Genomic DNA, 23,883 nt, shown 5'->3' with positions numbered 1-23,883 from the left:
GCAGAGCATCAGTATTATTGCTGGAAAATGCAGTTCTACCTCTCAGCAGCCCTGGTTCCCCAAGGGGCATTGCCTGGAGCCTCTGCTTGCAGTTCCCCAAATCACTTGCATTAGCCAGGCCTCTTGGATTCTGGAGTTTTTCTGATCTTCTTGCTCTTTTTTTAAAGTTGCATTAAGTATTTTGTTTTATTAAGTTATCAAAAACTGAATAGTACTTGGCATTTATTAAGTGTATGTAATATGTAATACATAATACATTAAACCTTATGCATTAAATATATGTAATTGTATTTGATCATCATAACAGATCTATGATGAAAGCATTAAAAGTATTTTACAGATAAGAAAACTAAGGCTCAGATTGATTTAGTAACCTGCTATACATCAGCATTATCAATTTTGACTTTTACTTCATAATTTTATTTACTTTTTTTAGATATTTACATATCTACGGCTTTATAAAACTATGTTTATTGACATTTTCATTATAGTTTGGTAGCGATGTGTATATCATACCATTGATTAGAGTGTTTTATGTCTTTTAATGCTGGAGATCAAAGAAAGTCTTGATTAACTATACACCCGATTATATCTTAACCCAAAGTGCATCTTGAAATAAAACTCAAGAATCGAGAAAAGTGAATTTTATACAACATTGATATGGTTTTTCTGAAACTCTCTACTGCACTATCTACTTTAAAAATGCATTGTAAAGTATTTATCCTCTAAATATGTAGACTGTATGTATTAACCATACACTTTCATTCCTTTTCTGTATAGGTTATTTACATTTAAATAAAAGTCAATTCCATCCTGAGTCCTAAAAGAATGAAAGAACGAAAACAGCAACAAAAAACAATCATTTCAATGAAATCAAGCTAAAACACAATTTTTAAAAATCTGTTCTTAAACAATCTTTAAAACAGAAAGGTAGAAATAAGACAATTATTTAGAGTATTTTCTAAATATGAAAGAACTTGATTTGACTCAAATATCAATTACACTGAAGGAATAAAACTTTTGATGAAAACAACAGACACAAAACCTGCTGGATACAGGGCTTGTTTAGCTTTGTGCATAATGAATGGTAATTCCATGAAGTGCTTATTCTATTGCTATCTAGTAACATAAGAAATACTGAAATTTAAAAGTAAGTAACTCAAGGAGGAAGGATCCAAGATGGCAGAGTAGATAAACACTGTGCTGGCTTCCTCCCATGACCACATCAAAATTACAACTAAATTATAGGACAGTCAGCCTGGAAAACCATCTGAAGTCTAGCTGAACAGAAGTCCTGTAACAAAGGATATAACAAAGAAGCCATGTTGAGACTGGCAGGAGGGGTGCAGATGCAAAACAGGCCAGCCTCACATTTGCGTGTGGTAGTTGAGAATAGGGAGGGATATCTTGGCTGAGGGACCCCAAGTGGACTGAGGGAGCCCAGCCCGACACCAGCTCCCCAGACCGGAGTACCAGTACCTAGGAAGAAGAGCCCCTGCAACATCTGGCTGTGAAAAATAATGGGGATTCCATCTGTTGGGTGAGACGGAAGGTTGTGGGAAACCCAGGTGTCCTCTTAAAGGGCCTGCACACAGACTCACTTGCAGGCATTCACCCGGGGCTCCAGTGGAGATACAGTGACTCGGGAGGAATCAGAGATATACAGGGAGAGACTGAGTTGAGCGGCATGAGGGTGAGGACTGGAGGGACAGTCGCCATTTCCTCAGTGTAGAATCCTCCTTCTGTGCAGCTGGCAGGCAGGTACTATCTTTCCTGTGTTGAGCCCTCCTCCACACAGCCAAATCTGAATCTACATTGGCCTGCTGAGCTCCACTTGCTCCATCCAGGTGACTACTTGGGACCCTACCCCAACCATCTTGCACGACACAGGAGGCACATTCTTAGCCAACAACCAGTCTCGTACATGTTGCACTCTTTCTTGGACAACTCTCAGGGGTTCACGGGCGCCAGGTGGGCAGCAGGTGGCCTCAGTGTGCTCTGGGACTTCTGCTGGGAAGCTCCAGGCTCTGAAGTGGCACCAAACCAGAATCTAACCTGGTGAAAACCACTCATCCCACCCTAGTAACTCCCTGAGACCCCATCTCACTCAACTCATGTACTGCACAAGGCTATATCAGTGGCTGAACCTTATGGGCTGGCAGGCAGCAGCAGGCCTCAAGGTGCCCTGGGCTTTTTGCAGAGCTACCCGAGGCCCAGTAATGGTGGCAATCATCCTTAGTTCACAGCATGGCCTGTCCCATGCACCTCCAGGACCAGCACAGGAGCAACCAACCACAGATAGCTTTGTAGCTCCTACCAGGTAGTCCCCAGTCGATCACAGGCAGTGGCTGACCTGAGCCTGCATCGGAGCCTCTCCCAAGAGGCCCCAGAACCAACATACCTGGAGGTCAGCTTCAGACCACAGCAGAACACCACCCAATTAGCCCCACAAGCAGCACACCCAAAGAGTGGTCTCAGCAGGCTCCAGAGCCTGCTGTGGCAAGTCCCACTCCATGGTGTAAGACCCCTGTACAGTAGCCCATAAGCTGTAGACATGGCCAAACCGCACAGCCAGTTGTCATGAGACTCAATCCCACCCACTGATATGCCAATAGCAATCAAGGCTTAACTATAACAGGGACACACACAACCTGCACAAAGAATGCTCCTGGAGTCCCCAGTGCAGGTGAGCAGTGAGACTGCACCACTGAGCCCCACAGGGCACCTACTATATAAAGCCACCCGGCCAAAACTGATCGATGTAGCAGATCTACCTAATATATAGAAACAAACACAGAGAGACAGCCAAAAGGAGGAAACAAAAAAATGTGTCCCAAATGAAAGAACAGGCAAAAACTCCAGAAAAAGTACTAAATGAAATGGATACAAGCAAGCTACCAGATACACAGTCTAAAACAATGTTTATAAGTATATTCAATGAACTTAGGGAAAGAATAGATGAACTCAGTGAGAACTTCAACAAAGAGATAGTAAGCATAAAAAAGGACAGAGAAACCATAAAAAAGACCCACTCAGAAATGAAGAATACAATAAGAAATGAATGCACTAGAAGGAATCACTAGCAGACTAGATGAAGCAGAGAATCAAATCAGCGATTTGGAAGACAAGGTAGCAGAAAACACCCAAGCAGAAGAGAAAAAAGAAAAAAAGAGTTTAAAAAAATGAGAATAGTTTAAGAGACCGCTGGGATAATAACATCAAGTGTAACAACATTCGCATATCATAGGGGTACTAGAAGGAGAAGAGAAAGCAAGGGATTGAGAACCTATTTGAAGAAATAATGACTGAAAACTTTCCTAACCTGGTGAAGGAAATACACATACAAGTCCAGGAAGTTCAGAGAGTCCCAAATAAGATGAACTCAAACAGGCCCACATCAAGGCACATTATAATTAAGATGGCAAAGTTTAAAGACAAAGAGAATCCTAAAACCAGCAAGAGAAAGGCAACTAGTTACTTACAAGGGAGCTCCCATAAGATTGTCCGCTGATTTCTCAACAGAAACTTTGCAGTCAAGAAGGGATTGGTATGAGATATTCACAGTAATGAAAACCAAGGACCTACAAGACTACTCTACCCAGCAAAACTAGCACTTAAAATTGAAGGAGAGATAAAAAGCTTCCCAGGCAAGAAAAAGCTAAAGAAGTTTATCACCACCAAACCAGTAATACAAGATATGTTAAAGGGTCTTTTTTAAGAAGAAGAGGGAAAAAAGAACATAAATATGAATAATGAAATGGTAATAACTATGTATCTATCAATAATCACCTTAAATGTAAGTGGATTAAGTGCTCCAATCAAAAGACATATAGTGGCTGAATGGATAAGAAAACAACCCATACATATGCTGTCTACAAGAGCCCCACTCCAGATCAAAAGACACATAGACTGAACATATAGGGATGGAAAAAGATATTTCATGCAAATGGAAATGAAAAAAAAGCTGGGATAGAAATGCTTATATCAGACAAAATAGACTTTAAAACAAAGGCTATAATGAGACAAAGAGGGACATTACACAACATAAAGGGATCAATCCAACAAGAGGATGTAACCCTTGTAAATATTTATGCACCCAATGTAGGAGCACCTAAACATATAAAGCAAATATTGACTGACAATAAAGGGAGAGATCGATAATAATACAATCATAGTAGGGGACTTTAACACCCCATTGACACCAATGCACAGATCTTCCAGACAGAAAATCAACAAAAAACAGTGGCCTTAACTGACACACCAGATCAGATGGATTTACTTTATATTTTTAAAGCATTTCACACCAAAGCAGCAGAATATATATTCTTTTCAAGTGCACATGGAACATTTTCCAAGATAGATCATATGTTAGGCCACAAAATAAATCTCAATAAATTTAAGAAGATTGAAATCATATCATGTGTCTTCTCTGACCACAATGGTATGAAACTAGAAATCAATTACAAGAAAAAAACTGAAAAACACACAAACACATGGAGGCTTAATAACATGCTACTAAATAATGAATGGGTCCACAATAAGATCAAGCAAGAAATCAAAAGATACCTTGAGACAAATGAAAATGAAAACACAATGACCCAAAATCTATGGCACACAGCAAAAGCATTCCTAAGAGGAAAATTCTTAGCAATACAGACCTACCTCAAGAAACAAGAAAAATCTCAAATAAACAATTTAACCTTACACTTTAAAGAACCAGAAAAAGAACAGTAAACGAAGCCCAAAGTGAGTAGAAGGAAGGAAATAATACAGATCACAGTGGAAATAAATGAAATAGAGTCTACAAAAACAATATAGTACAGTATAGAGAACATAGTCAATAATGTTGCAAAAATTGTATAGTGCCAGGGATGTACTAGACTAAATGGGGGATCACTGCATAAATTATATAAATGTCTAACTGCTAATATATTTAACTAATATATTTAATGTCAACTGTAACTGAAAAATATAACTTAAAAAAGACTAGGGAAAGATGAATTAATGCAAAAAAAAGAAAAACCCCAAAAGATCAATGAAACCAGGAGCTTGTTCTCTGAAAAGATAAACAAAGTTGATAAACCTTTAATCAAGCTCATCAAGAAAAGATGAGAGGACCTAAATAATAAAATCAGAAATGAAAGGAGAAATGACAACTGCTGCCACAGAAATACAAAGGATTAAAATAAATGTTGCAATTATATGCCAACAAATTGGACAATCTGGAAGAAATGGATAAATTCCTCAAAACATTCAATCTTCCAAGACTGAATCAAGAAGGAACAGAAAATCTGAACTAATCAATTACTACTAATGAAGTCAAATCTGTAATTTAAAAAAACTCCCAATAAACAAAAGAGCTGGACTGGGTGGCTTTGCAGGTGAATTTTACCAAACATGCAAAGAAGAGTTAACACTGATTGTTCTCAAACTGTTCCAAAATTCAAGCTCATTTTACAAGGCCACCATCACCCTGATTCCAAAACCACACAAGGACATTACAAAAAAAAATAAAAAGAAAATTAGAGGCCTATATCCCTGATGAACATAGATGAATAAATCCTCAACAAAATATTAGCTAACTGAATTCAGCAATATATTAAAAAGATCATACACCATGATCAAGTGGGATTTATTCCTAGGATGCAAGGTTGGTTCCCTATCTGCAAAATGAAGGATAAAAATCATATGATCATATAAATAGATGTAGAAAAACTGTTTGACAAAATCCAGCGTTCATTTAGGATAAAAACTCTCAGCAAAGTGGGAATAGCAGGAGTATACCTCAGCATAATAAAGGCTGTATACGTATGGCAGACTCACAGCTATCATATAGGGAAAAGCTAAAAGCATTGTTCTGAAGGTCAGGAACAAGACAAAGATACTCACTTTCACCACTTATATTCAACACAGTATTGGAAGTCCTAGCCACAGCAATCAGACCAGAAAAAGTACTAAAAGTCATCCAAATTGGAAAGGAAGATGCAAATGTGTCATTATTTGCAGATGACATGATACTGTATATAGAGAACCCCAAAGATTCCACCAAAAAACTATTAAAACTGATAAATGAATTCAGTAAAATAGCAGAATACACAATTAATATTGAGAAATCAGTTGCATTTTTATATACACCAATAATGAACTGTCAGAAAGAGAAATTAAAACAATCCCATTTGCAATTGCATAAACAAACAAACAACAACAAAAAAACCCTAGGAATAAATTTAACCAAGGAGGTAAAAGATCTGTACTCGGAAAACTAAGTGAAGAGAAAAACTGAAGAAGATACAAATAAATGGAAGCATATACCGTACTCATGGATAGGAAGAATTAACATTATTAAACTGTCCAAACTGTCCATATTACCCAAAGTAATCTATAGATTGAATGCAATCCCTATCAAAATACCAATGACATTTTTCACAGAACTAGAACAAATAATCTTAAAATTTATATAGAACCCCAGAAGACCTCGAATAGCCACAGCAATCTTGAGAAAGAAGAACAAAATTGGAGATATCACACTACCTCTTATCAAACTAGTATACTATAAGACTAATAGTTATGAAAATAGCATGGTACTGGCATGAAAACACATAGATCAATGGAACAGAATAGAGAGTCCAGAAGTAAATCCACACCTATGTGATCGTTTAATCTATGACAAAGGAGGCAAGAATATACAGTGGCATAAAGACTGTCTATTCAATAAATAGTGTTGGAAAAACTGGACAGATACATGCAAAAAAATGAAACTGGACCACCTTCTTACACCATATACCTGAATAAACTCAAAATAGCTTAAGACTTAAATGTAAGACTCAAAACCGTAAAACTAGAAGAAAACAGGCGGTGAACTCTCTGACTTTGCTCTTAGTAATACTTTTTCTGATCTGTCTCCTAGGGCAAGGGAAAGAAAAGAAAAAATAAACAAATGGGACTACATCAAACTAGAAAGGTTTTGCATAGCAAAGGAAACCACCAACAACCATAAAAGATAGCCTGCTGAATGGGAGAAGATATTTGCCAATGATACATCTGATAAGGGGTTAATATCCAAGATTTATAAAGTACTCATACAACTCAACACCAAAAAACCCCACAAACAATCCATTTTAAAAATGGGCAGAAGACCTGAATAGACATTTCTCCAAAGAGGACATACACATGGCCAATAGACATATGTAAAGATGCTCAAAGTCACTAATCATCAGAGAAATGCAAATTAAAACCACAATGAGATATCATCTCACCTGGCATGATGGCTATCATCAATAAATCAACAAGCAAGTGTTAGTGAGGATGGGGAGAAAAGGGAACCCTCATGCACTGTTGGTGGGATTGCAAATTGGTGCAGCCACTATGGGAAATGGTTTGGAAGTTCTCAGAAACTTAAAAATAGAACTACCTTGTGACCCAGCCACTCCACTTCTGGGTATTTATCTGAAGAAATCCAAAACACTAATTTGAAAAGATATATGCACTTCTATGTTCATTGCAGCACTATTTACAATAGCCAAGATACGGAAGCAACCCATGTGCCCATCAGTAGACGATTGGATAAAGAAGATGTGGTATGTACGTATATACAATTGAATATTAATTGGCCATAAAAGATGAAATCTTACTATTTGCAACCACGTGGATGGACCTAGAGGGTGTTATGCTAAGTGAAATAAGTCAGACTGAGAAAGACAAATATCATATGATTTCTAAAGGACAAATAAAGGAAGAAAGAAAGCAAATGGACTCAGATACAGAGAACAAAATGATGGTTGCCAGAGGGGAGGGCGTATGGGGAGCTGGATGAAAAAGATGACAGGATTAAGACATACAAATTGGTAGTTACAAAGTCACAGGGATGTAAAGTACAGCATAGAGAATATAGTCAATAATGTTGCAACAGTTATGTACGTGTATAGTGCCAGGTGGGTACTAGATTAATTGGGGGAATCACTGCAAAAATTATGTAAATGTATAACCACTATGCTGTACACCTGAAACTAATATAAAGTAGTAATGTCAACTGTAACTGAAAAAAATTTAAAAATAATAAGAAAAAAATAAAAGTAACAGAAGAGAGTTCCCGTCAAGATGGAGGAGTAGGTGAATGCTATGCTGGCCTCCTCCCGTGACCACCTCAAAATTACAACTGAATTATAGAACAATCAACCTGAAGAACCATCTGAAGACCAGCTAAACAGAAGTCCTATAACTTAGACTTAGGATATAAAGAAGCCATGTCAAGACTGGTAGGAGTGTCGGACATGCGAAACTGAGCTGGCCCCACACTCACGTGTGAAGGTTAAGAATCCAGAGGTATATTTCAGCTGCAGTTGTCCCCCCTGAGAAGTGAGGAGTCCCAGCCCCACATCAGGTTCCCCATCCTAGAGCACCAATTTAGGGAAGAGGAGCCTCCACAACATCTGGCTATGAAAATCAGCAGGGATTCCATCTATAGGGTGAGATGGAAGGCTGCTGGAAACCCAGGCATCCTTTTAAAGGGCCCATGATTTCAGACACTCACCCTGGGCTCTGGCAGAGGGACAAGGGCATGGGAGGTGCCAGAGACATACAGGGAAAGAGATTGAATTGTGTGGCTTCAGAGTGAGGGCTGGGGGGACAGTCACCATTGTCCCTGTGTTGAGCCCTCTTTCCACGCACTGGTGGATAGGCACCATCTTTCCTGTGTTCTTTTTGCTCTTAAAGCCATAGTCCAGGGTCCCAATGAGCTGTGTTCGCTGCCTCCCAGGGAAAGATTAACCAGTGAATGGCAAATCATGACTCTGAAAATCTAAGAATTTCACCATCATGTCTCCTTAAGGAATTTCAGAGCTAGGTTAACCTTTTTAAAGATCTCCAGTTAAGGAGGTGAGGCATTTTGTTTGTTTTAACAAAGCTGTCAGCTATTCCTTACCAAAAAAAAGAGTGTCTGGCACATGAGAGAGGATGAGTGGGCTGTGGGGTGCTGCGGCTGACATCCATGGATAGACGATGTCCGGCCTCTCCAGGGCTGTGAACAGCCTGGTGGAGAGCATGAACCCAGACTCCACTGTGCGGTCTGTGGACATCAGCCCAGGTGGGCCTCCTTCCCACACTGCAGAGCAGACACCACACATTTAAGAGGCCTGAGGAAACATTAAGCTTAATGAGAGTGAATCCTGAAACGCTGGAAATAGACATGTCCACAATGTTCTCAGCTTGTTTTCTGGGCTGAAAGCTCAGATTCCCACCTGGACAATGACAGCCCCACTAGAGGCCTTCTCTGTTGAGGGCAGTTTCTGACCATTTCTTTGGGTCCCACGTCAGCTTTCTCACTCAGGGAATTCCTGTCATGTGGAAGTTTATCCCCAGGGTCCATTTTTCACATCTTCTGTCTTCCCTCTTTTATCAACTCTTCATAATTTTCTGCTGGTTTGGAAGGACTGCCTCGAGTTTGCTTTCTGCCACCTCACTATATGCTGATTTTCTGCTGGGCCCTGTCTGCTGTTTGCTGCCTCTGCTATGTTTTCCTGTAAATCTGTACAGTATCTTCCTTATTTATGATTGTTCCTTTTCATTATGATCTGTTCCCACTTAATCAGTTAAATGTTCTCTTTATCCTTTTGAAGACACTATCAGCTATTCCCTAATATTTGTGCTAATAAATGCGCTAAACATATTTCAGCAGAAGTCAGCTCTTTCGGGTCCCCAGAGAGTGGCAGGATCTGCCTAGGGTGCTGGGGTGCTGCAGGAGGGTCTGTGCACGCTGGGTGTTTCTGCCCAGGGTCTGTGATCCCTGCCTGTCACAGGTAGACCTCAGTGTGCACCCAAGGCTGGGGCTGCTGGCAGACTGTGGTGTCAGAAACAGGCCTGGGCTCTTGGTGGGGGACCGCCTTGCCCAGTGTTTAGGACAGTAGTGGGGTCTGCCCAGGACCGCTGACCCTCACCAGGAGCCATGATGGCTAAGGAGCCATACTACTACCTTCCCTTTCCCCCAAGGATCTGTCAGGACTGTCAGTCCACCTACCACCAATTATCTCATGGCACAGGTGAGGTCCCACAGGGTGGCTGTGGCAAGCTCGTTAGCAGCCAAACAGGGTGGATAGGGGTGGTTGTCTGCATGTGTGTGTATGCGTGATTGTGTGGGTGGCTGCACATGTGTGCCTGAGGATGGGTTTTAGAAAGTCCCCAAATAGTCAGCAAGCCTTCTGCAGTGTTCCTGCCTCCTTGGGACAGGAACAGACAAGCCTGGCTCCCAGCAGGCTCTTGTGATATATGTGTGTGGGTTGGGGAAGCCAGACAGGGACACTGCAGGACCCAAAGTCTGCACTGGGTGAGGGTGGGAGCCCCCTGAACGGTCTCACTAGGTCATTTGCATATGAAAGGCAGGACTTTGCTGTTGGCTGGAGGTTGGTAGTGTCTGGACCTGTTGCCATGGGCACTCTGAGCTTCAGGAGCAGCTGAGCTGGCTCTCAGGCGGGGGGGAAGGGGGGGTGCGTCCAGAAGCAGCAAGGCTGACATCCAGCTCAGCTTCTGGGAAGGAAGTCCTGTCCCTAAGGGCCTCTGTGAGGAGCCGGAGCTGGCTAGAGGCCACTCGGGACCCTAGGCAAAGAGGGACCAGCCAGGACCTGGCCCTTCGATGCAGAGGACTAGGAGCAAGACTGGAAGGGCCGGAATCTCCCTCCCCAAGGCATTCCCACCTCTGATCCAACCAGAATCAGCCAGCCACAACCACCCTGCCTCTGCCCACAGCAGCAGGAGGGTCTTCCTGACACCGTGCTGCTTGTTGTCCCTGTACCCCTCACTGGGCGAGGGGTGCAGTGCAGGCGAAGCCTGGTGGAGTCTCCCAGCTTGCGTCCCCAGTGTTCCCTGACGAGGGAATGAGGCCGATTTCCCCATACATCTCATTCTTCCCAGACAACCTTCTGGGGCCACAGGTGATCCAGCTGAGCTATAGGCCCCATCTTGCTGGATGGCAAGGTCCCATCCAGGCTGGGATATGTTGAGGTTCCCCCACCCGCCCCCCCACAGCCACCCCCTCCCTTCTAGGGCTGTGGGGAAGATTTAGCTGGTATTTCTGATAATGATCTGTCAGGCACATCCAGCTGCCCTAGAAAGTGTCCGCAGCCAGCAGGAATGCTGCCGGCAGGGAGAAGTGGGGGTGCAGGGGTGCTTGCTGACTCAGGAACACTACCATGTCAGGGCGACCCTTGGCCCCCCCTCCCTGGGACCTGTGTGGATCTGCCCACAAAGGGATGGATCTCTCCTGGAGCCAGTACCACCTCGTACTGCCGTCTGAGGCCTTTATCCCCCACCCCAGGGGCTTAGTTAGCAAAGCTGCAGTGGGTCAGACTGAGGTCACTTGGGGAGGGCCAGCCAGGCAGGGTGCCCAACATTCAGGGGCACTGCCAAGAGCCTGGTCAGCAGCAGTGAGGGTGGGAGGGACCCGTGGGCTAGGACAGGGAGGGACTCTATGGCTGAGGCCACGTCCAGGGTGGTGGGGAGTGGGGTCTGCCAGGGTGAGCCTGCCTGACTGTGGAGCTGGGGCACAGAAAGGGCAGACATGCTGGGGTGGGGGAAGGGGACTCCTCTAGTTCCCTGTCACCACGCCTTGGACCCACATTGCCTTCGGTGTCCCATGTCTAGGCCACAGTAAAGTTTCCTTTTGTCCAAACCTGGCCACATTCTCCCCAGGGCAGGCAGGGCAGGGGAGTGGGGTTGGGGGGTTGGCTACAGCAGGGGAAGCCAAGCCAGAGAATCGAGAGACAGTGAGCTGGGTGGGCAAGAAGTCATGCACCGCTCCTTCAGCAGCCCTAGTCTCAGATCTCCCGCCTGCCCTGCCACCCCCTTCCCCCAGACTTCCGGTGCCTAGTTCCCACTGGGTCCCATGCTGGGTTACCAATTAGGTGGGAGTTTCCCCACTCCCTGTGCCTTTCTCCATTTGTTTAGGCAGAGTGCCCTTCTTGTCAGAACAATGGGGAAGACCCTGGCAAGTTCCCCAGCCCCCGGCAGATAACCAGTCCTCAGGGCTATGGGGCTGGTCCCAGGGACACCTTCATGGGCAGGTGGCTCTAGGGGAATCCTAGCCCCTAACCCTAAGACTCTCCTGCCCCAGCTTCCTTGGCTCTGTAACCTGAGGGGGTGGGGGTGGCTCTGTCCCCCCCCCCACCAGAGGCTTATTGGCCACAGGCTCCCAGGGGCTATATCACCATCGCCCCTCAAAGAGGCTTTGTACCACCACAAAGAGGCTCTGTCCCTCCAGGAGAAGCCTGGGCGTTGCCATGGTTACAGAGGGGGCCTGGGAAGAAGGGGTCCACCGTGTTTGGGGGGAAAAGGGCATTCCAGGCAGAGGGCACTGGTGTGCACAGGCCAAGGGGGTGATGGCTGCACTGCCCAGCTGCGGCCCTCAGCTTGGCTAGACAGCTGCCCCAGCTGGACCTTGGAGGAGCCATCTCACGGATCCCCTGGCCCCTCTGTAGGGGCCGGCTTCCCAGGCCCTGGTTGCTGTCGGCTCTATCTGGGTTTGGTCCCAGCCTGGCTGTAAGCCTCAGATTCCTGTGCTCACCCCTGAGTTCGGTGGGTGGGGCTCTGAGTCTGGGCCCTCATAACTGCCCCTCCATGGTGGTTCTGTTCTTCCTAAGATGAAGATAGGGGTGAGTTGGACTCGGAGGGATTGGGGGAGCCACATAGGGCACCTTGCAGGCTAGGTGCCTGGTGGGGGAGGTGATGGAGGCAGCAGGCCCGCCAACCCCATACAGTGGGGCATCTTGGGGCTTGACCCATTGCTTACCACTCAGGCTTTTCTTTCATGGTTGGGGCTAGAGTGGATGGGCTGCCGGTGCGGGTGGAGAGAGGGCTGTGACTGCCAGCACTCCCTGCCTGGAGCCCCGTGGGTCCCCAACCCTGGGGCCTCAGGCCCTAGGGGTGCCCCTGGGCTGGCTGTTGCAAGTACCGCAGAGAAGGTGGGTCCTACCCACCTGCAGCTGTTCATACCCACATTTGGAGTCTGCAGGGCATAACCCTCAGACTGCATTGCAACTACAGCTGCAATCTAGGTCAGGTGCAGGAGGGGCAGTGAGGGAGCTGCCCTGAATCCCAGCCTGAGACCAGAGGGACTGCCGTCCATCTCCATCCCACGAGTCCTCACAGAGAGGCGGGTCCCAGGGAACCAAGGAGATGTGAGGGGCACCACAGTTGGCACAGGGAGCACAGGCAGGCCCCACTGGGAATCGCAGGCTGAGACCTTTTAGTGGCTTCCGGCAATGGCTCCCTGTGGCTAGGGCCTCCCGCTGAGCAGAGGCAGGAGCTGGGATGCTCACTGCCCCTGTTTGTCACTACCACATTTAACCTGCGGTCACTCAGCCACTCCCCAGCCCCAGCCCTGGGCCCCCAGAAATCTCCCGGCCTTGACCTGACCCTGAGCTTCCTGCATCAGCCCCCCACAGCCCCGGGTCCTCCTGGACTACCTGCCCAGTGACCCCGTTGCCCTGGGGCTGACCAGTGCTTGACACAGGTCACCCCATCAGCGTAAGGCAAGAGCCTGTTGGGAAGAATACCCCCCGACTGTTCTCCCTGCATGTAGGAGTCGTCCCCCATGTGATCATGGCATGTGTACTGCTGGGGGTCTACGTGGACAGCCTGGGGGCAGGAGGGGGTCACTGAGGGGCTGTCTCTGTCCAGCCCCGCCCTCACAATGCTATAAGGGCACCTCTTCTGCGGGGGAAGTCTACTTTCCAGGCTGAATGCATTTAAGGCTCTCCTAGCTCCCTAAAAATCTTGCTGCTTCCCTTGGGCAGCGGGTGGCACCACACAGGCCCCTGGAGAGCTGAGGTCTTCAGCCACCTCACTCACTTGGCAGCCAGCTGGGATGGGCATCTTCTTTGCCATCTCTTTCTTATGATCTGATTATAGCAGGAGAGCAGCCCGAGGGCTGGGAGCCACTGCAACCTGAGATGCATTCCTTCCAGTCTGTTTTTCTGTGCTTGTGTGCACACACGACTGTTTCCACACTCATTGCTTTGCATCTTGTCTCTCTGGCCACATCCCTTGCTCATGACCTTTGCCCACTTTGAGTTGGGGTTTTGGTTTTTCCTATTAATTTATAAGAGCACCTTATAGATGGAGGATATCACTTTACTGCTAGATGCTGCAAAGACTTGATCCAATGTGTTGATTGACTTTTGGTTGTCTTTATCTCTTTTTTCTCCTACTTTCTATCATGGAAAATTACAAATGCATAGTCACAGTCTAGAAATAAAGTCATTGCCCATCTTTTGTATGAAACGCTCGCATGTACTGCTTTAAATGGTTTTGCTTTAAAAACACACACACAAAACAAAAAACTATAACCACAATACATGGCACTTTTTTTTGGTTGTACAAAAATGTTTCATTCTTGCAAAGTTGAGCCCATCTGTCTTTCCTTGGCAGTTTCTTCCAGTGCTTTAAGGTTGGGACCAGCGTCCTCCCACCCAGGCCCCCCCAGGCCCTGCGCTGACTGACTGTGGTCCTGTCTGGCACAGACAGACGGACAAGCACTCTGCCCTGTGTGACCCCCGGACTCCAGGCCTCCTGCTCTGTCCCTGCCCTCAGCCTTGGCACTGTGCGAGTCCGTGGGTTGGCCAGAAGCTATCCCCGTGGCTGCGGGCAGCATCTGACCACAGGGGGGATGACAGGGTAAAGATGGGCCCCCACAGGGCCTGGCCAGAGGTGCAGGGAGCAAATCTCCATGCTGGTGGTGCCAAGATGGGGACAAGATGCCCTACGAGGCAACGTGCGCTTTGGCGCCACTGGACCTGGGTTCTGCTCTTCTGCTCCTGCTGGAACCACTTCCTCCCCATCTAGACAGGTGGGAGTGTGGGGGTCGATGGAGGTTCCACCAGTGACCAGTCCGCTCTCTCCGCTCGCTGGGGACAGGGGCAGTGGGCAGTGTGCTGACCGGTGGCCGGTGAGGCGTCAGGACTGGAGGCCAGGCCTTTTGCCTGCCTCCCACTGCTGGCCTGACCCTTAGGAAATTCCTCTAATTCCTGAGCCCAGATTGGACTCAAGCCCCATAGTTTGGTTTTCTGGAGCAGGGTTTGGCTGGACTCCCTTGTAAGGAGGAATGTCTGGGTCAGCAGGAAGACATCAAATGTGGGCTAAGGTTTCGGGGAGGGATCAGTGTCTTCCCCTAGTTCCTCTGATGGTGCCTTCACTTTCCTCATGGAGCATGTTGGCCATAGTTGTGCCCTGGAGGGCTGCGGGGCAGGGCTCCCTCCTCCCAGCAGGGTTTCAGAGCCTGGTTCTTGCCCACTCGCCCAGCCGTTCATCTGCCCAACTATCCATTCACTTATTCCCCCAGTCAGCCTCCCTCTCCTCCCCCAGTCCTTTTATCCACTCATGCATTGCTGACACGTCCAACTATCCACCCCGCCATCTACCAGCATCCTCTCACACAACCAACTACCCGTCTAGCAATCTGCACATCTGTTCACTCCTTCATGTCCCCTTCCATCCAGACTTCCGTCCTTCCATCTCCCCACCCACTCACCAATACATCTACTTGGGGTCACTCCTGGGGGACCTAGGCCTGGACAGGCTTTCCCCAGGTTGACCACCTCCACTCCTGTCCAGAGACAGGCAAGACTCTGGACAGCATGTTTGTTCCTGTCTTCTTGCTAAACCATCTGTGAGCAGGTGGGCACGTGTGGTAAGGAGCTGCCTCTGCCAAGGACTCGTGAAGTGGTGGCTAGGGTCTCGGTGGGGGTCATGAGGGGTCTGCCTTGTAGGCAGCACAGGACCCTTTGCAGGTGAATGGAGGCTGTGATGGCGTAAGCCAGGGAGGAGAGTGAAGGTTAGCCGACGTCCTACAGTGCGGCACTTCTGCCCTTCCAGGTCACAGGAGGAGTGAGTCTGGTGCCCACCTCTACCCAGGATCGGGGCCCCCACCCAAGTCCCAGCTGGTGAAAATGTCTTTGAAGTCTCGTGGTCGATCTGAAAAGTTCATGCAAATTTTACCTTCCACGTCATCACAGATTTATCGTTTTAATAGAAATACAGCATTTTGAGGTACCATCAGAAAAGCTGCCATCTGGGGTGCTGGCCTGGGTCACCTGAACCCACATGTGCTCCCGTGCACCTGGGATCTGGGGAAGCTACCTTGTCACAAGAGTGGGCCTGGGTCTTCCCTGCTTCCTAGATGCCCTCAGCCAGCAGCTTGACCCCTCTGCACCCCAGGGTGACAAGGCTGCAGCCTGCAAGTTTCGGTGCCCCCACCCAGCCAGGGTACACCCTCCAGCTGGAGCAAAGGGCATGGGCCCAGCACCCGGGGCAGCTGTGGGGCACTCTGCCCCCAAGCTGGCTGGCATTAGGGGATGTCGCCCAGGATACACACAGTCATTTAGCTCCAGCTGAGAGAACTGGGAAATGAAAAGGTCAGTGTAGGCTTTCACTATCTTCTCACTGTAGCCTCAGAATTCTGGACCCCTGGCCAGCTCTCAGCCAGAGTGAGTGGGCCCCCTTCAGTGGGCTCCTTTGGACCCCAGAGCGGAGCATGCTGGAGAGCCCGGGGCAGGGAAGCTGGAGGCTAAGGCTGTCCCCTCACCTGCTGTCCCCAAGGTCTGCAGTGCAGGCCTCGTCCTGCTGGTAGGGGGGAGGGGAAGGCTGAGATCAGTCAGGAACCCATGTCTCTGCACAAGGAGGAAGAAAAGCTGCCTCCTGGCCATGAGGGCAACAGCTGCCCCATGGGTCCTGATTGCCACCTCCCCTCACATGTGTGACCCAGGTCTCAGCTGTGCACCCAGGGCCATGAGGCTCAGTTGATACTACCCTGCTACAACCAAGGCTCACTGAAGGCTGACCTGCTCCCTCCCCCCAGCCCCCATGTGCTGCCCTCCAGGGAAGAAGGCCCCGGCACTCCACCTCGGGCAACCAGGTTTAGTCCATCTGTGCATAAGGCCTGGTGGCCACCGCATGCAGGTGTGTCTGGGACCCATGCACAAGGGGCTGCGTGCCCATGGCTGTGTATGTGCTGTGCTGTTTGTCCCTTATTCCCTGCTGACCAGAGGACCTGGTCTGCATCTCGCCCACCGAACATGCCCCACTGCCAGTGGCAGCCACGACCTCTCCCAGCAGGAATTCAGTTCGTTCTTCTGGCTGTGCTGACCTCACTGCCCCTCCTCTAGATCACAGCGACAATTTTATTTTGTGACAGGTGCTAGGGAAATGAAGAGCAGCTTCTGGGACCTCCACTGGCCTCTTGTGCTCTTTGAGCCTCGGTTTCCCCAGTTGTCGCAGTGGACTGGACTCTGCAGTGTCCTTTCACTTCGAGATGCACCAGTGCCCCTTGACAGTCCCTGGTCTAGTCGATACTGTGGCCAAGCCCGGCACGCACCCTTCCTCCTGGGCTCTGTCCTTGCTGCTGGCTCCACCCTGCAGAGCTGGCCCTTCGAGGGTGCTGCCCATTGCGCTGTCACTAAGCTCGACCCTTAGTGACCCTAGATTGGTGTAGGGCTGAGTGGGCCAGCGGAGGCAGCCTCAGCAGGCTGGTGTGGATTGGGCCGGAAGGAAGCCCCAAGGAGCACTGGGCACCGTGCTGTACACCGAGCTCCCTGCAGTGTGGCGGCATGGCCTGCACCCTACTTGCTGCCGTGTGGCTGGATCTGAGCTCTGCATATTCCGCCTGCTGCTTTTTGCCCATGAAAAACCAACACACTGGGCAGCCAGGGAGCAAGCGGTGAGGAAAAGCGCTGGCTCGTCATTACAACTGCCAAGCCCCCACCGCCCCCGCCCACTACCCTGGGGCCTTCAGGGGCAGCGCTGGACTGGGGCCCAGGCAAGCCTGACCCTCCCGGCACACCCGGCCTGGGAAGCCCGGGTCCCTGCCCTCAACCTCTCTCCGGATCTGGCATCAGGCACATGGGCCACGTCCAGGCACAGAATTGCAACCAGGCTGTACTCGGTTTTCACTCTGCCATGAAGGTAGACACCACCCTCGTTCCAGCCAGTGTGGCTGTGAGTGGAGGCCAGACCACGGGTCTGTAGGCCTGTGTCACCCCTGTGCCTGCCTATGTGTCCCAGGCACCCGGTTGCTCTGGAGCAGCACCTTATTCCCTGCCCGCTGGAGAACTGTCTCTGTCACATCAGCTGTGTAGCTATAGCTATAGATGGGTCCCCCACCACTCCGGGGCCTAGTGTTCTTTTCAGTGAGATGGGCCTGGGCTGGCCCCATGAGATTGGGGTGAGCTGGCAAGTGCTGTAGGCGATCTGGGAGAGCTGAGTGCTTGTCATACCAGCTCTTCTCGCCCTTCCCTTCCCAGCGGGCTCTGGGATGCCCATAGTCCGTGGTTCTGCTGGACCTACCATGAAGCAGGGGAACAGGGTCAGAGCCCCACACCCCATAGGGAGGGAGCCAGCTGCTTCTGGCCAGCCTCAGATTAATGGCTTTTAATTTAGAATTTAATCAATGCAGCTTCTCTCTGGAGAGCTGAATGCTCCAGTCTGGGAGTGAGTCGTACGATTTGTGAGTGGGGCAGGCAGGGGGACTATGATGGCCTCTCCCAGGCCTCCACCCTGGCCCCACCCTGACCTTGCTCTGCTTTGCCTGCAGCCAGCAGGCGTCCTGGTCATGGAGGACTGCAACGTGCACTCGGCTGCCAGCATCTTGGCCTCGGTGAAGGAGCAGGAGGCCCGCTTCCAGCGGCTGACACGGGCACTGGAGCAGGAGCGGCGCCATGTTGCCCTGCAGCTGGAGCGTGCCCAGCAGCCTGGTGTGGGCAGTGGTGGTGTGGGCAGTGGGCAGCCCCTGCCAATGGCCTGGCAACAGCTGGTCTTGCAGGTAACAGCCCAGAGACTCAGGAAGGATAAAACAGCCAAGTGGGAAAACAGTCAAGGGGCCCTGGTGGGCCATAAGCCAGCATGCATTGGCTTATTGCAAGACCTCCTGGGGCCTCTGGGGAGGGGAGGAAAGTGGGATTCCCAAGGGGCTAGAAGTCCCATTTGTGCTGGGCACCACATGATGAACGGGCAGGACACAGCCTGACTCTCAAAACAGCACCCTTCACTTGAATGGGCTCCCAGGGTCTAGGCAGCTAGGCAGGGTGTGCTCTGGGCAGCTAAATGGTCAGCATGGTGACACTGAGGGTTTTGCCAGCCCTGGAGTCTCCATGCCATGGTATTCTTCATAGCATGCATCAGTGGGTCAGCCCCAGGGGAAGGCTTAAGTCAGGCTCGGGGATCTGCCTGCAGCTCAGAGGGTGACCTGGGAGCTCAGTTTCCCCACTGGCTATTGCCCTCAGACTGATCTCAGGTCCCTGCAAAGCCCCAGGAGGTGTGGAGCCCTGTCTGCTCGGTGGCCAAGCCCTGAGGATTCTAAAGTCAGGGTGCGTCCTCAGGAGTCAGACTGTCTGGACTCCTCTCACCACCCACTATGCCCCCAGTGCCTAACCTGCAGAGGAGCGACAAAAGCAGCTGACTCAAGGGGTGGTAAGAACAGGATGAGAAAATGCGGGAAGCCTGGAGTTTGGCATGATTATTTTGAAAATTCCTGTTACTGACTGAGGCACAGGGTAGGAGACAGGCAGGGTAAAGCTATCCCAAGAGCTGGGGGGCCGGGGAGGAGGGCCCCTGGGTAGGGGTCCATCCCACTGTGGCCTGTCCTCACCACCAGGCTCAGACGTTTGGGGGAGGAGGCCTGCTGAGTCCCCTAGGCTCCTCACAGTGACCCTAGAGGGCCCTCCTGGCTCCACTCCCTGGGCAGGGCAGCAGTGTTGCTCTCCCAAATAGGGCAGCTGCAAATCTTCCTGGTGTGTCCCCCAGCACATGCATACCTTCCTTTCTCTGGTCCTGCTGAGTCCTCCAAAGGTGAGGCTTGTACCCCCGAACTTGAGGTGGGACAGAACAGCCAGGCTGGGCCACATGGGGACAACAGCAGCCAATGACCCGAGGTCACCCCTCAGGCGCCAGGCACTCTTATCCAGCCCTCCCAGCCGGAAAGGGGCTCGGACCTCCAGTCCAGAGGGCACCACCAAGTGTCGATGCTCCCAAGGGAAGATGTTCCCATGGCCTGAAGCTGCCCTGGCCTCCTGAGGGCTGTGGAAGGAAGACCTTAGGCCACCACCCCTCTCCACCCCCGCCCCTCCCCACCCAACGCCTTCCTAGCCTGCCCTTGCTTCTCTGTCTCTTAGGAGGAGATGGTTTTCTCAGGCTGAGTCGGGAGACAGTGTGTGTTCCCAGGGTGGTGGCTGGACTGGCAGGGCTGATTCGGAACGTTGGGGGAGTTGGGGCCACATCTGGTTGAACTGGCCAGTCTCAGGCTGGGGCACTAGCAGCTGGTAGAGGTTTCTGTCTTGGGAGAAGACAGAAACGACCCAAATGTAAGCATCCAGGCCAAGTTCTCTTAGGGCAGTGGTCCAGTCCTCCTGCTTCTGCCCCAGATGGCTCCACCTAGAGCTGCCATGGATAGAAGATACAAGAGGCCAGTGGTCAGGGCAACACCCCTGTGCAGGTGGTAAACTGAGGCCCAGAGGGCCATGCAGTGGACACCCAGAGTGCTTGAGGATGCTGGCTGCACGGCCTATGTACATGGCATGTTGTGGAAGAAAAGTGGCCTCAGAGTGGCTCAGTTTTCTGAGTGGGGTCTGTGGAGAAACAGGTAGGAGGCAGGAGGCCGGGCTCGGGCCCTTCTCTCTGGCCCGACCCCGTGAACCTCCCTGGGCTGGCCCCAGCTCTGTTCATCTCAGAGCCTGCTTACCTTGTTCATGATGCAAGAGCCATTGGCTTGTGTTTGTAGGGTATGACCCAAGAGGTGGCCCAGTCCAGCCCTTCCCTTGTCTGTTTCCCTCCAGCAGAGCCTGGGTGTGGCTGTACCTTCCCTCCCCAGGGTGTGGCTGTACCTTCACACCAGGCTGCTGAGAGTGGGATCGTACAGCCTGGTTGGAGAAGCCCTGATTAACTGGCCACTCTGAATACCTATACCACCACTTCCCAGTAGATCAAAGGCATGGAAAAGAGAGAGTCTGAGGCCAGCTGGCCTCACAAGAGTTCGCCCAGGGTCACCCGACAGTCCCTCCCACTCTTCGATCTGCTCTAACACTCCTCAGAGGGTGGAGGGACCGTTGTGTCTTGCGAGAGAAAACCCAAGACAAAGTGGGGCAGTGCAGGTCTGTTTGCCAGGGCCCAGTTGAGCTCTGTGGGGACACTTACTTGGGAGGTCTTGCCCGGAGTGTGGAGGGGGTAGGGGGGGTGAGTAAGGGCCTGAGGCAGGGTGGATCTGAGAGACCTTGCCGCGCTGTCATTGAGGTAACTACTGTCGCATCGGGCCCCCATTTCACAGCAAGGGGAAACTGAGTCGTAACTAAGATGAGCAGCTTGTGGCATTAGGGTGGTCTTGCACTCTGTCCATGACCGGAATGGCTCCTGCACTGCCAGAACTGTTTCTCCAACTATACAAGGGCAGGGAACTCTTTTATTGGGGGCAAACCGAGAACCGGGAATTGGGACTCGGATAAAGTCACTCGGCGGGAAAAATGTCACCCCCGCGGAAGGAGGGGTTAAAGAGAAGGAGCCCAGACCAGCAGCAGGGGAAGTCTGGGCGACCCCAGCCAACCCTGGCTGCAGCGCTACGCCCCGCCCCGCCCGCCGGCCCCCGCCCCGCCCCGCCTGGGCGCGGCCCCGCCCGATTGGCTGCTCTTCTTGATCGCCGCCAGATCCGCCCCCGCGGGGAGCTAGTCCGCGGAGCCCCAGCCTGAGCGGCCGAGGCGACGGAGCCTAGCCAGGTCCAGCAGCCGCCGCCGCCGCCCACTCCGGCCCGCGCCCTCCGAGCCGGCCCGATGCCGGCCGAACTCAGACAGGTTGGAGAGAACTTGGTCCCGGGCGAGTGGGTCCCGTCCCGGGGCCAGCGGCGAAGGGCGGGGAGCTGGCCTTCCGGGGAGGACCCGCTTTTGTTTCGCGGAGCGGCGGACCGGAGGCGGCTATTGTCTGTGCTCCCGGCCGGCGCGTTGGGCCCGGGCCGGGCGGGGTGGCGGAGAGAGCGCACTGCCAGGGGCTGTGCACGGGGCGGGGCCGCGGGGGTCTCTTGGAGCCGGGCGTGGGGGCCCCGGGCGGTGCAACCCTGCGCGGGGAGCGGGGCAGGACCCCGTGGGCGCACCCCCGGCCAGAGCCCAGGACAGGTGCCAGCGACAGGGGCGGGAGGCGAGGACTTTCCGGAGCAGCCCCCTCTGTGCAAGGAGGGGGTCCGAGTCAGGAGAGGGTAAGCCCGGCTAGGCCTCCCGGTCCCGGGGCTCGCTGGGCCTCCCCTCGCCTCCAAAGCCCCAGCGCGGGTTCCGACTCTGGGGACCTGCGATAGGAGCTTTAATGGAAGCCCTGTCTGCCGCGGCAGTGCACGTGAGGGGAGGGGTGGAGGACGGCCCTGCCCACGTGCGGAGGCGGGGGAGGGGAGGGGGGTCTCCGAGGAAATCCCGGGCAGTCTGCCTTCCAGTACTGGGGTAGGGGGTGGCATGTGGGCAGCCTGCACTCTTGCCCAGAGGGGGCGGGGGCCTGTTACAGGCTCGGAAACAGGCTGAGCAACCGCCTCGCACCCCTTGTGCTGCGAGGTAGGTCTTCCGTACACCTGCCTCCTCCGACAGGACAGCCGGGTCTCTGCCTGCTGCGCATCCATGGTGTGGCCCCCAGGGTCTGGCCACTGACTACACCAGAGAGGGAGGGGTCATTGGGGGAGTTGGAGGGATTTGGGCCAGTGTGGCTGATGGATGTGGGCTGGGCTTAGGTAAGTTGAGGTGGGTGACAGCCAGCTCTGCTCTCTGTCCCCCACAAGCTGCTTCCCTAGTCTGTTGTGTACCCACTGCCTCTGGGCCTCTCAGCCACTCAGTGTGATGCTGTGCCCTGGCAGGTGGACTGCAGCTGTGGAGGGGTGAGCTCCAGTCTGCCAGGGCTGGGCAGAGGCCATGGGCACCAAGGGAGAGGGTGTCTGGTGGCCAAGAGCTTGCTTCCCCTGATGGGAGATGCCAGCCTGGCTTGTCCTTGAGTCTATCTGGGATGGCCTTGCTGGTGGGAATGGGCTGTCACTCTTCCACCTCTCCATTCCTTCATTCAGCAGCAGCCATCTTGTGCCCTCTAGGGGGCTGGCCCTGGTGTTCTGGGAGCCAGATGTGGGGTCTCACCTTAACCCATCCCCTATCTTTGCCAGTGGGGCCATGGACAGGGTGGAGCTTCTGCCCTGAGGTTTGTTCTTCATGATACAGGCCATGGGTGCTCATCTGTCATGTGCAGGCAGCGCAGGTAGATCTATGACTCCGGGACCCCAGTCCAGCCTGCCACCCCCATTATGACTTGGTTTGTTTCCTCTGTCCACTCTCTCTGCCACATATGCCCCAGAGGCTATTGTGGGCTTTTGCTCAGGTGGCAGCCCCACTATGCGTTGTCCCACATCTGGCCTCAAAGGTGATCTGACACTATCCCAGCTGCCCCGCAGCTTTTACACCTGGGTCCTTCCTGTTTCCATACGAAGAAGCTGAGCCCAGGGTGTGTGACGGGGCCCAGGGCCCTCTTGCTGTGCTCAGCTCTGTGCCTCTGGGGACTGCCTCTTGAAAGCAGTGTTGAATGGTTAGATCCACATTTCTGGGGTACTGGCCACTCCAGCCCCGCTCTGAGTCCTGGGCCAGGCCCCTCCCATAAGTTCGAAGGAGTTCATAGGAAACCCCAGGCCTAGCCAGCAGCCTCTCTTTGGGCCAATCCCATGGGCCATGGAGCAGGTGGACGATCGATGGGAGTATCACGGGACGGATTTGGGCCCTGGGATGATGGGAGGCTGGGCAGTGGTCCCAGTGAGAGCAGTAAGGATGAGTCAGGGTCAGGGAAGGGCTGACAAGAGAGTTGACAGGACTTGGCAGGATTTGGGAAGTGGGGGAGCGCCGTGGGTGATGT

The 23,883-nt window shown here is 51.5% G+C and overlaps 1 protein-coding gene across 7 annotated transcripts in view; it reads left to right on the top strand.

The window, feature by feature from the left end:
• ARVCF (ARVCF delta catenin family member) overlaps positions 1 to 23,883 on the top strand; it is a 59,020-nt gene that overhangs the window by 18,388 nt on the left and 16,749 nt on the right. For 3 of the 7 annotated variants that reach the window (XM_033097708.1, XM_033097709.1, XM_033097706.1), the window contains exon 3: positions 18,572 to 18,799. The exons of 1 other annotated variant lie outside the window; for it this stretch is intronic. In XM_033097708.1, coding sequence (XP_032953599.1) covers positions 18,590 to 18,799 — 210 coding nt within the window. In that variant the 5' untranslated portion in view covers positions 18,572 to 18,589. Of the gene's footprint in view, positions 1 to 15,858; positions 16,033 to 18,571; positions 18,800 to 21,671; positions 21,813 to 23,883 lie in introns of those variants that run through there. 3 more of the 7 variants (XM_033097711.1, XM_033097710.1, XM_033097707.1) reach the window with 2 other exon arrangements.

Source organism: Rhinolophus ferrumequinum, chromosome 25 (assembly GCF_004115265.2).
Source record: "Rhinolophus ferrumequinum isolate MPI-CBG mRhiFer1 chromosome 25, mRhiFer1_v1.p, whole genome shotgun sequence".
NCBI lineage: Eukaryota > Metazoa > Chordata > Mammalia > Chiroptera > Rhinolophidae > Rhinolophus > Rhinolophus ferrumequinum.
The sequence above is the reverse complement of the archived record's forward strand: the minus strand, read 5'-3'. Positions and strand labels throughout refer to the sequence as shown.